This window comes from Coregonus lavaretus, assembly GCF_964263955.1.
Source record: "Coregonus lavaretus genome assembly, chromosome: 1".
In the NCBI taxonomy this organism is placed as follows: Eukaryota; Metazoa; Chordata; class Actinopteri; order Salmoniformes; family Salmonidae; genus Coregonus; species Coregonus lavaretus.
In genome coordinates, this window is record NC_139988.1 from 88,527,602 (window position 1) to 88,542,236 (window position 14,635).

Consider the following 14,635-nt stretch of genomic DNA (forward strand, 5'->3'; position numbering starts at 1 on the left):
TAGTTGTTTGTTGTTCTTAGTATTGCATTATAAACTGGGTGGTTTGAGACCTGTATGCTGATTGGCTGACAGACGTGATATATGAGACCGTATACCACGGGTATAACAAAACATGTATTTTTACTGCTCTAATGAACCAGTTTATAATAGCAATAAGACACCTCGGGGGTTGTGTCGTTCCTAAGAACAGCCCTTAGTCGTGGTATATTGGCCATATACCACACCTCCTCGGGTCTTATTGCTGAATTGTACCACAGTCTTTCTGCCAATTATGTCATTTATTAAATGAGCTAGAAATAAAATACTTGTGTGAAAGCTGAAAGCCCTTATGTTCATTTTATTCATATTTTTTATGTCTTTATCTGTTTTGACAGAAAACTGCGTCTATGACCTCATTGCCGGTTGAGGGCCTCGGAGAGCCTCTCCCTCAACACTGGACGTGCTACATGTCATCAGAGGGGCGGCAGTACTATGTAAACTCCTCCAACAACGGTAAGGACAGACATGGAGACTGATATACACTGCCTTCAGAAAGTATTCACACCCCTTAACTTTTTACACATTTTGTTGTGTTACAGCCTGAATTTATAATGTATTGTCTTTGATAAAAAGCTGAAATACAATAAGTATTCAACCCCTTTGTTATGGCAATCCTAAATAAGTTCAGGAGTAAACATTTGCTTAACAAGTCACATAACTCACTCTGTGTGCAATAATAATGTTTAACATGATTTTTGAATGAGTATCTCATCTCTGTACCCTACACATACAATTATCTGTAAGGTTCCTCAGTCAAAAAGGGAATTTCAAACAGAGATTCAACCAGAAAGACCAGGGAGGTTTTCCAATGCCTATCAAAGAAGGGCACCTATTGGTGGATGGTTAGAAATATAAAAAGCAGACATTGAATATCCCTTTGAGCATGGTGAAGTTATTAATTACACTTTGAATGGTGTATCAATACACCCAGTCACTACAAAGATACAGGCATCCTTCCTAACTCAGTTGCCGGAGAGGAAGGAAACCGCTCAGAGATTTCACCATGAGAGTTTAATGGCTGTGATAGGAGAAGACTGAGGATGGATCAACAACATTGTAGTTACTCCACATTATTAACCTGACAGAGTGAAAAGAAGCAAGCCTGTACAGAATAAAAATATTTTTAGTCGTTAAGGACTGGGGAGTTTTTCAGGATAAAAAAGGATCAGAATGGAGCTAATCACAGACAAAATCCCTAAGGAAAACCTGGGTTCAGTCTGCTTTCCACCAGACACTGGGAGATTAATTCATCTTTCAGCAGGACAATAACCTAAAACATAAGGCCAAATATACACTGGAGTTGCTTACCAAGTGACCGAGTTACAGTTTTGACTTAAATCTACTTAATAATATATTTCAAGATCTGAAAATGGCTGTCTAGCAATGATTAACAACCAATTTGACAGAGCTTGAAATAAATTAAAAAAGAATAATGGATAAATGTTGCACAATCCAGGTGTGGAAAGCTCTTAGAGACCCAGAAAGACTCACAGCTGTAATTGCTGCCAAAGGCGCTTCTACAAAGTATTGACTCAGGGGTGTGAATACTTATGTAAATGATATATGTCTGTATTTAAGTTTCAAAACACATGCTGAGGCATGTTTTCACTTTGTCATAATGGGGTATTGTGTGTAGATGGGTGAGGAAAAACAATCTATTTAATCTGTTTTGAATTCAGGCTGTAACACAACAAAATGTGGAATAAGTCAAGGGGTATGACTGATTGATTTACCGGTGCCCAGCCCACATGGGCTCACAAGAATACTTTCTGAAGGCACTGTACATGTATTGCCTAAGGTAGGCTGATTCATATTAATCCAGAGATTTTGACAGTTGGTATGAGTGAAACTCAATGACAATGGGACGTTCAATGTAGCACTATTACATAACAATGTCAATGAGACGTTCCATGTAGCACTGTTACTTTAGTTTATTTAGTAAATAATTTATTTACTCTATTTTCTTAAAACTGCGTTGTTGGTTAAGGGCTTGTAAGTAAGCATTTCACTGTAAGGTCTACACCTGTTGTATTCGGCGCATGTGACAAGTAAAAATGTATTTGATTTGATTTACATAACAATGTCAATGAGCTCTAGCTGACTGCTGAGGCATCTGACTGGTACTGCTGGGTGTTGAGGCATCTGACTGGTACTGCTGGGTGCTGAGGCATCTGACTGGTACTGCTGGGTGTTGAGGCATCTGACTGGTACTGCTGGGTGCTGAGGCATCTGACTGGTACTGCTGGGTGTTGAGGCATCTGACTGGTACTGCTGGGTGTTGAGGCATCTGACTGGTACTGCTGGGTGTTGAGGCATCTGACTGGTACTGCTGACTGCTGAGGCATCTGACTGGTACTGCTGGGTGTTGAGGCATCTGACTGGTACTGCTGGGTGTTGAGGCATCTGACTGGTACTGCTGGGTGCTGAGGCATCTGACTGGTACTGCTGGGTGCTGAGGCATCTGACTGGTACTGCTGGGTGTTGAGGCATCTGACTGGTACTGCTGGGTGCTGAGGCATCTGACTGGTACTGCTGGGTGTTGAGGCATCTGACTGGTACTGCTGGGTGCTGAGGCATCTGACTGGTACTGCTGGGTGCTGAGGCATCTGACTGGTACTGCTGGGTGTTGAGGCATCTGACTGGTACTGCTGGGTGCTGAGGCATCTGACTGGTACTGCTGGGTGCTGAGGCATCTGACTGGTACTGCTGGGTGTTGAGGCATCTGACTGGTACTGCTGGGTGTTGAGGCATCTGACTGGTACTGCTGGGTGCTGAGGCATCTGACTGGTACTGCTGGGTGTTGAGGCATCTGACTGGTACTGCTGGGTGTTGAGGCATCTGACTGGTACTGCTGGGTGCTGAGGCATCTTACTGGTACTGCTGGGTGCTGAGGCATCTGACTGGTACTGCTGGGTGCTGAGGCATCTGACTGGTACTGCTGGGTGTTGAGGCATCTGACTGGTACTGCTGGGTGTTGAGGCATCTGACTGGTACTGCTGGGTGCTGAGGCATCTGACTGGTACTGCTGGGTGTTGAGGCATCTGACTGGTACTGCTGGGTGTTGAGGCATCTGACTGGTACTGCTGGGTGCTGAGGCATCTGACTGGTACTGCTGGGTGTTGAGGCATCTGACTGGTACTGCTGGGTGTTGAGGCATCTGACTGGTACTGCTGGGTGCTGAGGCATCTGACTGGTACTGCTGGGTGTTGAGGCATCTGACTGGTACTGCTGGGTGTTGAGGCATCTGACTGGTACTGCTGGGTGTTGAGGCATCTGACTGGTACTGCTGGGTGCTGAGGCATCTGACTGGTACTGCTGGGTGCTGAGGCATCTGACTGGTACTGCTGGGTGCTGAGGCATCTGACTGGTACTGCTGGGTGTTGAGGCATCTGACTGGTACTGCTGGGTGCTGAGGCATCTGACTGGTACTGCTGGGTGTTGAGGCATCTGACTGGTACTGCTGGGTGCTGAGGCATCTGACTGGTACTGCTGGGTGTTGAGGCATCTGACTGGTACTGCTGGGTGCTGAGGCATCTGACTGGTACTGCTGGGTGCTGAGGCATCTGACTGGTACTGCTGGGTGTTGAGGCATCTGACTGGTACTGCTGGGTGCTGAGGCATCTGACTGGTACTGCTGGGTGTTGAGGCATCTGACTGGTACTGCTGGGTGCTGAGGCATCTGACTGGTACTGCTGGGTGCTGAGGCATCTGACTGGTACTGCTGGGTGTTGAGGCACATCACTCTTCACACCATTGTCTCTTTCAACACCATTAGCTGTCTGTCTCTCTCCCCAGCACCACCACTCAAACACACACACGGGGACAGAGAAACACAGAGACTGAGAAAGCAACACGGTGCATTCCTCTGTTAAGAACAGAACAGGGGCAGGGGCAGAGACAGGATTGATTTACTAACCTTTAATGAACTCAGGGGGAAACGTGAAGTAATGATATGATGGTGTGAAAAGAAATGGGAGACCTCCTGGGGGATGTTATTTTCCTGCTGTGCTGGCAGCTCTCAGAGAGGTTCTGAGTTTACAGATGCTGGTTATATTTTGAGGAGATGGTAAAAAGGACATCACTGGGAGGTTGTAGACTATTTAGAATGGGAGGTTGTAGACTATTTAGAATGGGAGGTTGTAGACCATTTAGAATGGGAGGTTGTAGACTATTTAGAATGGGAGGTTGTATACCATTTAGAATGGGAGGTTGTAGACCATTTAGAATGGGAGGTTGTAGACTATTTAGAATGGGAGGTTGTCGACTATTTAGAATGGGAGGTTGTAGACCATTTAGAATGGGAGGTTGTAGACTATTTAGAATGGGAGGTTGTCGACTATTTAGAATGGGAGGTTGTCGACTATTTAGAATGGGAGGTTGTAGACTATTTAGAATGGGAGCTTGTCGACTATTTAGAATGGGAGGTTGTAGACTATTTAGAATGGGAGGTTGTAGACTATTTAGAATGGGAGGTTGTAGACCATTTAGAATGGGAGGTTGTAGACTATTTAGAATGGGAGGTTGTAGACTATTTAGAATGGGAGGTTGTAGACTATTTAGAATGGGAGGTTGTAGACTATTTAGAATGGGAGGTTGTAGACTATTTAGAATGGGAGGTTGTAGACTATTTAGAATGGGAGGTTGTAGACCATTTAGAATGGGAGGTTGTAGACTATTTAGAATGGGAGGTTGTCGACTATTTAGAATGGGAGGTTGTCGACTATTTAGAATGGGAGGTTGTAGACTATTTAGAATGGGAGCTTGTCGACTATTTAGAATGGGAGGTTGTAGACTATTTAGAATGGGAGGTTGTAGACTATTTAGAATGGGAGGTTGTAGACCATTTAGAATGGGAGGTTGTAGACTATTTAGAATGGGAGGTTGTAGACCATTTAGAATGGGAGGTTGTAGACCATTTAGAATGGGAGGTTGTAGACTATTTAGAATGGGAGGTTGTAGACTATTTAGAATGGGAGGTTGTAGACCATTTAGAATGGGAGGTTGTAGACTATTTAGAATGGGAGGTTGTAGACTATTTAGAATGGGAGGTTGTAGACTATTTAGAATGGGAGGTTGTAGACTATTTAGAATGGGAGGTTGTAGACCATTTAGAATGGGAGGTTGTAGACTATTTAGAATGGGAGGTTGTAGACTATTTAGAATGGGAGGTTGTAGACTATTTAGAATGGGAGGTTGTCGACTATTTAGAATGGGAGGTTGTAGACTATTTAGAATGGGAGGTTGTCGACTATTTAGAATGGGAGGTTGTAGACTATTTAGAATGGGAGGTTGTAGACTATTTAGAATGGGAGGTTGTAGACTATTTAGAATGGGAGGTTGTCGACTATTTAGAATGGGAGGTTGTAGACTATTTAGAATGGGAGGTTGTAGACTATTTAGAATGGGAGGTTGTAGACTATTTAGAATGGGAGGTTGTAGACTATTTAGAATGGGAGGTTGTAGATTATTTAGAATGTAGACATATTTTTGTCATGACACCACCTACTCAGTCTATATGAGTAAAGCCGTTCAGTGCCCTAACAAGTGAATGTGTTGTGAATGATAGTAGCTATAATAAGGCAGATCCAAGACATTCCCAGCATGCATTACTGTGTGGAGCAGGAACATGGTGTGTGTGTGTGTGTGTGTGTGTGTGTTTGTAGTGGGGCAGATGGTCACAGTGGTCTGCATCTCAAATTAGACTAACCAAAACCCAGAAACACAAGTAGAAAAACAAGTAGCTCCTTTACCTACTTCTGTGTCTCCTTCCTCTTTCTTCTTCCTCTGTCTCCTTCCTCTGTCTCCGTTTAGACGAAGGCCACTTTGGTTAACGTGTTAATGGGAAAAGACAAACCACTCCAGGGCAGTCATGTTTGGCTACACCCTCTGAAGGATTGTCTGCCACACAGCCAAAAGCCCTTCACTTTCAATCGTTATTTCCCTTATATAATCATTTCATCCCTGAGTAGATTCCCCTGATCTGTTGTGTGTTTATCAGGTCTGGAGAATAAGCATATCTTCAATAGATTATCAGCTCTCTGACTCCACAGGGTTGCAAAGATATGACAGGAGGGTGACATTACAGAGAGATGGGAGGAGGCTGACATTACAGAGAGATGACAGGAGGGTGACATTACAGAGAGATGACAGGAGGGTGACATTACAGAGAGATGAGAGGAGGGTGATATTCTAGAGAGATGACAGGAGGGTCATGAGAGATGACAGGAGGGTGACATTACAGAGAGATGACAGGAGGGTGACATTACAGAGAGATGAGAGGAGGGTGATATTCTAGAGAGATGAGAGGAGGGTGACATTACAGAGAGATGAGAGGAGGGTGACATTACAGAGAGATGAGAGGAGGGTGACATTACAGAGAGATGACAGGAGGGTGACATTACAGAGAGATGACAGGAGGGTGACATTACAGAGAGATGACAGGAGGGTGACATTACAGAGAGATGAGAGGAGGGTGACATTACAGAGAGATGACAGGAGGGTGACATTACAGAGAGATGACAGGGGGTGACATTACAGAGAGATGAGAGGAGGGTGACATTACAGAGAGATGAGAGGAGGGTGACATTACAGAGAGATGAGAGGAGGGTGACATTACAGAGAGATGACAGGAGGGTGACATTACAGAGAGATGAGAGGAGGGTGACATTACAGAGAGATGACAGGAGGGTGACATTACAGAGAGATGACAGGAGGGTGACATTACAGAGAGATGGGAGGAGGGTGACATTACAGAGAGATGACAGGAGGCTGACATTACAGAGAGATGAGAGGAGGGTGACATTACAGAGAGATGACAGGAGGGTGACATTACAGAGAGATGACAGGAGGGTGACATTACAGAGAGATGAGAGGAGGGTGACATTACAGAGAGATGAGAGGAGGGTGACATTACAGAGAGATGAGAGGAGGGTGACATTACAGAGAGATGGGAGGAGGATGACATTACAGAGAGATGACAGGAGGGTGACATTACAGAGAGATGAGAGGAGGGTGACATTACAGAGAGATGACAGGAGGGTGACATTACAGAGAGATGAGAGGAGGGTGACATTACAGAGAGATGAGAGGAGGGTGACATTACAGAGAGATGACAGGAGGGTGACATTACAGAGAGATGACAGGAAGTTGATATTATAGAGAGATGACAGGAGGGTGACATTACAGAGAGATGACAGGAAGTTGATATTATAGAGAGATGACAGGAGGGTGATGAGAGATGACAGGAGGGTGATATTCTAGAGAGATGACAGGAGGGTCATGAGAGATGACAGGAGGGTGATATTATAGAGAGATGACAGGAGGGTGATATTATAGAGAGATGACAGGAGGGTGATATTCTAGAGAGATGACAGGAGGGTGATGAGAGATGACAGGAGGGTGATATTCTAGAGAGATGACAGGAGGGTGATATTCTAGAGAGATGACAGGAGGGTCATGAGAGATGACAGGAGGGTCATGAGAGATGACAGGAGGGTGATATTTTAGAGAGATGACAGGAGGGTGATATTATAGAGAGATGACAGGAGGGTGATATTCTAGAGAGATGAGAGGAGGGTGACATTACAGAGAGATGAGAGGAGGCTGACATTACAGAGAGATGAGAGGAGGGTGACATTACAGAGAGATGACAGGAGGGTGATATTCTAGAGAGATGACAGAGGGTGACATTACAGAGAGATGACAGGAGGGTGACATTACAGAGAGATGAGAGGAGGCTGACATTACAGAGAGATGAGAGGAGGGTGATATTCTAGAGAGATGACAGGAGGGTGACATTACAGAGAGATGACAGGAGGGTGACATTACAGAGAGATGACAGGAGGGTGACATTACAGAGAGATGACAGGAGGGTGACATTACAGAGAGATGACAGGAGGGTGACATTACAGAGAGATGAGAGGAGGCTGACATTACAGAGAGATGAGAGGAGGGTGATATTCTAGAGAGATGACAGGAGGGTGACATTACAGAGAGATGACAGGAGGGTGACATTACAGAGAGATGAGAGGAGGGTGACATTACAGAGAGATGAGAGGAGGGTGACATTACAGAGAGATGAGAGGAGGGTGACATTACAGAGAGATGACAGGAGGGTGACATTACAGAGAGATGACAGGAGGGTGACATTACAGAGAGATGACAGGAGGGTGACATTACAGAGAGATGAGAGGAGGGTGACATTACAGAGAGATGACAGGAGGGTGACATTACAGAGAGATGAGAGGAGGGTGACATTACAGAGAGATGACAGGAGGGTGACATTACAGAGAGATGACAGGAGGGTGATATTCTAGAGAGATGACAGGAGGGTGACATTACAGAGAGATGACAGGAGGGTGACATTACAGAGAGATGACAGGAGGGTGACATTACAGAGAGATGACAGGAGGTTGATATTATTGAGAGATGACAGGAGGGTGATATTACAGAGAGATGACAGGAGGGTGATATTCTAGAGAGATGACAGGAGGTTGATATTATTGAGAGATGACAGGAGGGTGATATTACAGAGAGATGACAGGGGGGTGATATTCTAGAGAGATGACAGGAGGTTGATATTATTGAGAGATGAGAGGAGGGTGATATTCTAGAGAGATGACAGGAGGTTGATATTATTGAGAGATGACAGGAGGGTGATATTACAGAGAGATGACAGGGGGGTGATATTCTAGAGAGATGACAGGAGGGTGATATTCTAGAGAGATGACAGGAGGGTGATATTCTAGAGAGATGACAGTAGGGTGATATTCTAGAGAGATGACAGGAGGGTGATATTCTAGAGAGATGACAGTAGGGTGATATTCTAGAGAGATGACAGGAGGGTGATGAGAGATGACAGGCGGGTGATATTATAGAGAGATGACAGGTGATATTCTAGAGAGATGACAGGAGGGTGATGAGAGATGACAGGAGGGTGATATTCTAGAGAGATGACAGGAGGGTGATATTCTAGAGAGATGACAGGAGGGTGATATTATAGAGAGATGACAGGAGGGTGATATTCTAGAGAGATGACAGGAGGGTGATATTCTAGAGAGATGACAGGAGGGTGATATTCTAGAGAGATGACAGTAGGGTGATATTCTAGAGAGATGACAGGAGGGTGATGAGAGATGACAGGAGGGTGATGAGAGATGACAGGATGGTGATATTCTAGAGAGATGACAGGAGGGTGATATTCTAGAGAGATGACAGGAGGGTGATATTCTAGAGAGATGACAGGAGGGTGATATTCTAGAGAGATGACAGGAGGGTGATATTATAGAGAGATGACAGGAGGGTGATATTCTAGAGAGATGACAGGAGGGTGATATTCTAGAGAGATGACAGGAGGGTGATATTCTAGAGAGATGACAGGAGGGTGATATTCTAGAGAGATGACAGGAGTGTGATGAGAGATGACAGGAGGGTGATATTCTAGAGAGATGACAGGAGGGTGATATTCTAGAGAGATGACAGGAGGGTGATATTCTAGAGAGATGACAGGAGGGTGATATTCTAGAGAGATGACAGGAGGGTGATATTCTAGAGAGATTACAGTAGGGTGATATTCTAGAGAGATGACAGGAGGGTGATGAGAGATGACAGGCGGGTGATATTATAGAGAGATGACAGGTGATATTCTAGAGAGATGACAGGAGGGTGATGAGAGATGACAGGAGGGTGATGAGAGATGACAGGATGGTGATATTCTAGAGAGATGACAGGAGGGTGATATTCTAGAGAGATGACAGGTGGGTGATATTCTAGAGAGATGACAGGAGGGTGATATTCTAGAGAGATGACAGGAGGGTGATATTCTAGAGAGATGACAGGAGGGTGATATTCTAGAGAGATGACAGGAGGGTGATATTCTAGAGAGATGACAGGAGGGTGATATTCTAGAGAGATGACAGGAGGGTGATATTCTAGAGAGATGACAGGAAGGTGATATTCTAGAGAGATGACAGGAGGGTGATATTCTAGAGAGATGACAGGAGGGTGATATTCTAGAGAGATGACAGGAGGGTGATATTCTAGAGAGATGACAGGAGGGTGATATTCTAGAGAGATGACAGAGATGAGAGGTTTATTTGCTGTCAGATTTATTTGGAGGGAAATGCTTCATTTTTCAGAACTTTGCACAGAAATACACGCAGCATTAACGGTCATCCAGCTGAAAAATTAAAATGATTATTGTAGTTGTGGTAATGCGATACCAGCCTCGGAGGGGCATAGACGATCACCAGGCCTTATTTCCTGTTCTTTCTTCAAGTAATTGGACAATTGAAGCACAATAAATGCACAGTCCATAAACACACACACACACAGTTCATCAACAGGGCAACTGTAACTGGCTCTTTTCCAAACAGTCTCCACCCTATCTGATAACATTTCACCGAAACAATCTGTTATTTATAGGATCTCAGCTATTTCAACCTCCATCTCTCTATGTTAAAGTTCAGCTAGATTAGATACTGATGTGTGTGTGTGTGTGTGTTTGTGTGTGTGTGTGTGTGTGTGTGTGTGTTTGTGTGCGCACATCACGTACATGCATCTACGGACGTGTGTGTTATGTATCTGCCTTTGCCATGGTAACTAGAGGACCATCATGCGTGGGTGAGCGAGCTATGGAACGGTTCCTCAGTTACGGCTTGTTTCTTGGAGGTTTCCTTCCTGTATTTCTGTACAGAACAGTATGGCGACTACGTTGTGGTTCACTGTGGTTTCCTCACATTCTCCCTGGGCATCGTCCTCTCTCTGTCCAGAGGGTAGCTTGATAAAACATCCTCAACCACAAAACCACAGCCGGCCGTGTCCCAACAGATCACTACATACCTATTTACACTAATTGTCTGTGTGGGTTCATTCCAAATGTCTGTTAGACTGTTTAAAGATGTCTATAAACGTTTATGTATTCTTTGTATAGGCTGCAGTGACAATGCTTTATGCATTGTTCCCTCAATGTTGGTAGTATCTGACTGATCCTTTGTCCTTCCTTCGTGTGAGCTGTATCGGGTATTGAGTTACCAGACCCTCCAGGCTACACAACAAAACAAGGGTTATTTGAGCTCTTCAACGGTTCTTTACAGTTCACAAAAGGGTTCTTTGCTCTTTTAGTGGTAGTTAAAATGTATGGGAGGCGGCTCATTTTAATATTTTGGGGCGTGGTTTGCTCACTGCTGTTTTTGTGCAACTGTGAGTGAGACTGTCATTCCAGTTGATCTAATGTATTGTGTTATGCTATTACATCGCAGGAGGTTGGTGGCACCTTAATTGGGGAGGACGGGCTTGTGGTAAAGGCTGGAGTGGAGTGGAGTGGAGTGGAGTGGAGTGGAGTGGAGTGGAGTGGAGTGGAGTGGAGTGGAGTGGAATCGGTAGAATGTTATTGAATACATCAAACACATGGTTTCCATGGTTTCCATGAGTTTGATACCATTCCATTCGCTCCGTTCCAGCCATTATTATGAGCTGCCTTATCTGCCTTATCAGCAGCCTCCTGTGTTATAGTTGAAAACTCAGGAACAAAACGCTCGTGAAAAAAGAATGTGTGGATGAGCGAGGGAGCAGGGCGGCAGCAGGCGGCTCGATGCTGAGTTTCCTGAAGTCTTACACAGAGATGGAAGTCATCATGGCGGCAGCAGGCGGCTCGATGCTGAGTTTCCTGAAGTCTTACACAGAGATGGAAGTCATCATGGCGGCAGCAGGCGGTTCGATGCTGAGTTTCCTGAAGTCCCACACAGAGATGGAAGTCATCATGTCGGGAGGACCGGGCGAGGAAAAGGGCGGATGGCGAGAAGAAGCGAGGTGCAAACCCGAAACCGACTGAGAAATGCAAGCAGAGTACTTTCTCCTTTGAGTCAAGTACAGGAGAGAAAAATGCATGTTACGCACCTGAAGACAGATAATGAACTTGAAATTGATCCTGACAAAAGTGAGGAGAAAGAACCTGCGTCATCAGGTGAGGTGACGGCTTCCGGGCCTCAACCCAATGATCAGGAAAATGCCAGAGATGATTCTGGCCCAGTGGGAGTACGATTCGTGGAGAAAGTGGATCCATGCCTTTTGGCCGATCCATTGTGGTATCAGGCTGGGTAAAGGAGTTGGGTTCTGTCAATTTGGTCAGAGTTTCCAGAGGTGGAGCGCCCTCTCCCTGGTCAGAGGGAGAGGGCGCGGCACCTTTCAAGTCTCGGGACGAAAGTGGTCCCCTGCTTTTCTCTCTGGAGCAGAGCGCCACTGAAAGGAGTGATAACTGGGGTGGGGTTAAGGTGGATCAACTGAAGTTGGGGATTCCCGGTGTCTGTGATACACGCCGTTTGGTGCCACGCAGACCCGAGCCTGAAGAGACCCTGTCTGTCCTTAGAGTGTTTGTGGGATAATGTCATGCTAGCGTAAATAAGCTATCCCATGAGAGCTTTTGTTCCGAACCCACTATGGTGTTTCAGGTGCCAAGTTTATTTGTTATGTTGCAGCAGTATGTAGGAGGGATATTCCGAGGTGTGAGAAGTGTGCAGGAGGGCATGAAGACAAAAGAGTGTGTAGTTTCTGGGGGAAAAGTGGAGTGTTTCAATTGTGGGGGTGGCCATGTTGCTGGGGATCAGAAATGTCCTGTGCGAGTGAGACAGGTTGAAGTTTCCAGGGTGAGAGCAGTGCAGGAAGTGCAGAGGCAATGAGGAAAGTAGAGAATGTTGGGTAAAGGGTGAGGGAGCCAGAGAGGATCCCTGTCAGTAGTATGCCAGTACAGAGTGACCTGAACAGTTTGTGCTTTAGTAAGGTTGGCTTCTAGGCGTTCGTACCGCACAGATGGAAAGGAAATCCCAGAAGATTGAATTGGTAAGAGCAGCAGCAGAGACATTTTGGGGTATCAGAGATTTTAGTGCAGAAGAACTACAGGGGGTTTTGAGAGAAGGGGTTCCAGCCTCCCAGGCCAACGACCTGAATTCTTCGGGGTATGGATTCTACAAGGGGTCGGAAACGTTTGCTGCTCAGTTGGTATCAAGGGACCTAATGTGTGCCAGGAAAACATTCCCCACACCATTACACCACCACCACCAGCCTTTACCGTTAACACCAGGCAGGATGGGGCCATTGACTGATGCTGCTTATGCAAAGTCCTGAATCTGCATGACGCAATAGGAACTGGGATTCGTCAGACCAGGCAATGTTTTTCCACTCCTCAATTGTCCAGTGTTGGTGATCTCGTGCCCACTGGAGCCGCTTCTTCTTGTTTTTAGCTGATAGGAGTGGAACCCAGTGTGGTTGTCTGCTGCAGTAGCCCATCCGTGACAAGGACCGATGAGTTGCGCGTTACGAGATGCCGTTCCGCAAACCACTGTTGTACTGTGCCGTTATTTGTCTGTTTGTTGCCTGTCTGTTAGCTTGCACCATTCTTGTCATCTCCTTCGACCTCTCTCCTCCAACGATATGTTTTCACCCACACGACTGCTGTTGACTGGATGTTTGTCGCATCATTCTCTGTAAATCATAGACAGAGAAAAACCCAGAAGGATTACCGTTTCTGAGATGCTGGATCCGGTGCGCCTGGTACCGACGACCATACCACGCTGAAAGTCGCTTAGGTCACTCGTTTTGCCCATTCTAGCGTCCATCGAACAGTAACTGAATGCAGCGATGCCTGTCTGCCTGCTTTATATAACAAGCCACGGACACGTGACTGTCTGTAGGAGCAAACTATTTTCATGAACAGGGTGGAACACTATATGAGGGTGTATATCAGTGGAACACCGCAATAGCTATATACAGGGAGTACCAGTACCATATCAATGTGTAGGGGTAACAGCTATATACAGGGAGAACCAGTACCAGATCAATGTGTAGGGGCAATAGTTATATACAGGGAGTACCAGTACCAGATCAATGTGTAGGGGCAATGGCTATATACAGGGAGTACCAGTACCAGATCAAATCAAATCAAATGTTATTGGCCACATGCGCCGAATACAACACGGCTAGGGATGCCGTCTGGGCCGGCAGCCTTGCGGGGGTTAACATGCTTAAATGTCTTAATCACGTCGGCCATGGAGAAGGAGAGGCCACAGTCCTTGGTAGTGGGCCTCGTCTGTGGCAATGTGTTATCCTCAAAGCGGTCGAAGAAGGTGTTTAGATTGTCTGGAAGCGAGACATCGGTATTGGCGACGTGGCTGGTTTTCCTAATAGTTATATACAGGGAGTACCAGTACCAGATCAATGTGTAGGGGTAACAGCTATATACAGGGAGTACCAGTACCAGATCAATGTGTAGGGGTAACAGTTATATACAGGGAGTACCAGTACCAGATCAATGTGTAGGGGTAATAGTTATATACAGGGAGTACCAGTACCAGTACTAGATGGCGGTGCAATTTCCTTTTTCCCTATTTATTTATTTTTACAAATGTCCAATGCACTTTCCAAACTGTGAAAGGCAGCAATACGCAACAACGCATCTAGTCTGCAGGAAAACCACACGAGAAGAAGAAGAAGAAGAAGAAGAAGAAGAAGAAGAAGAAGAAGAAGAAGAAGAAGAAGAAGAAGAAGAAGAAGAAGAAGAAGAAGAAGAAGAAGAAGAAGAAGAAGAAGAAGACATGTTTTGTAC

General features: G+C 45.5%; 1 protein-coding gene across 1 annotated transcript in view; it reads left to right on the forward strand.

Annotated features, from left to right (window-relative positions):
* Positions 1–14,635, forward strand: part of LOC311131086 (growth arrest-specific protein 7-like) — a 169,082-nt gene that overhangs the window by 25,827 nt on the left and 128,620 nt on the right. Inside the window, exon 2 of the mRNA XM_084163900.1 lies at positions 375–492. Within this exon, the coding sequence (XP_084020026.1) occupies positions 375–492 (118 nt within the window). The remainder of the gene's footprint in view (positions 1–374; positions 493–14,635) is intronic.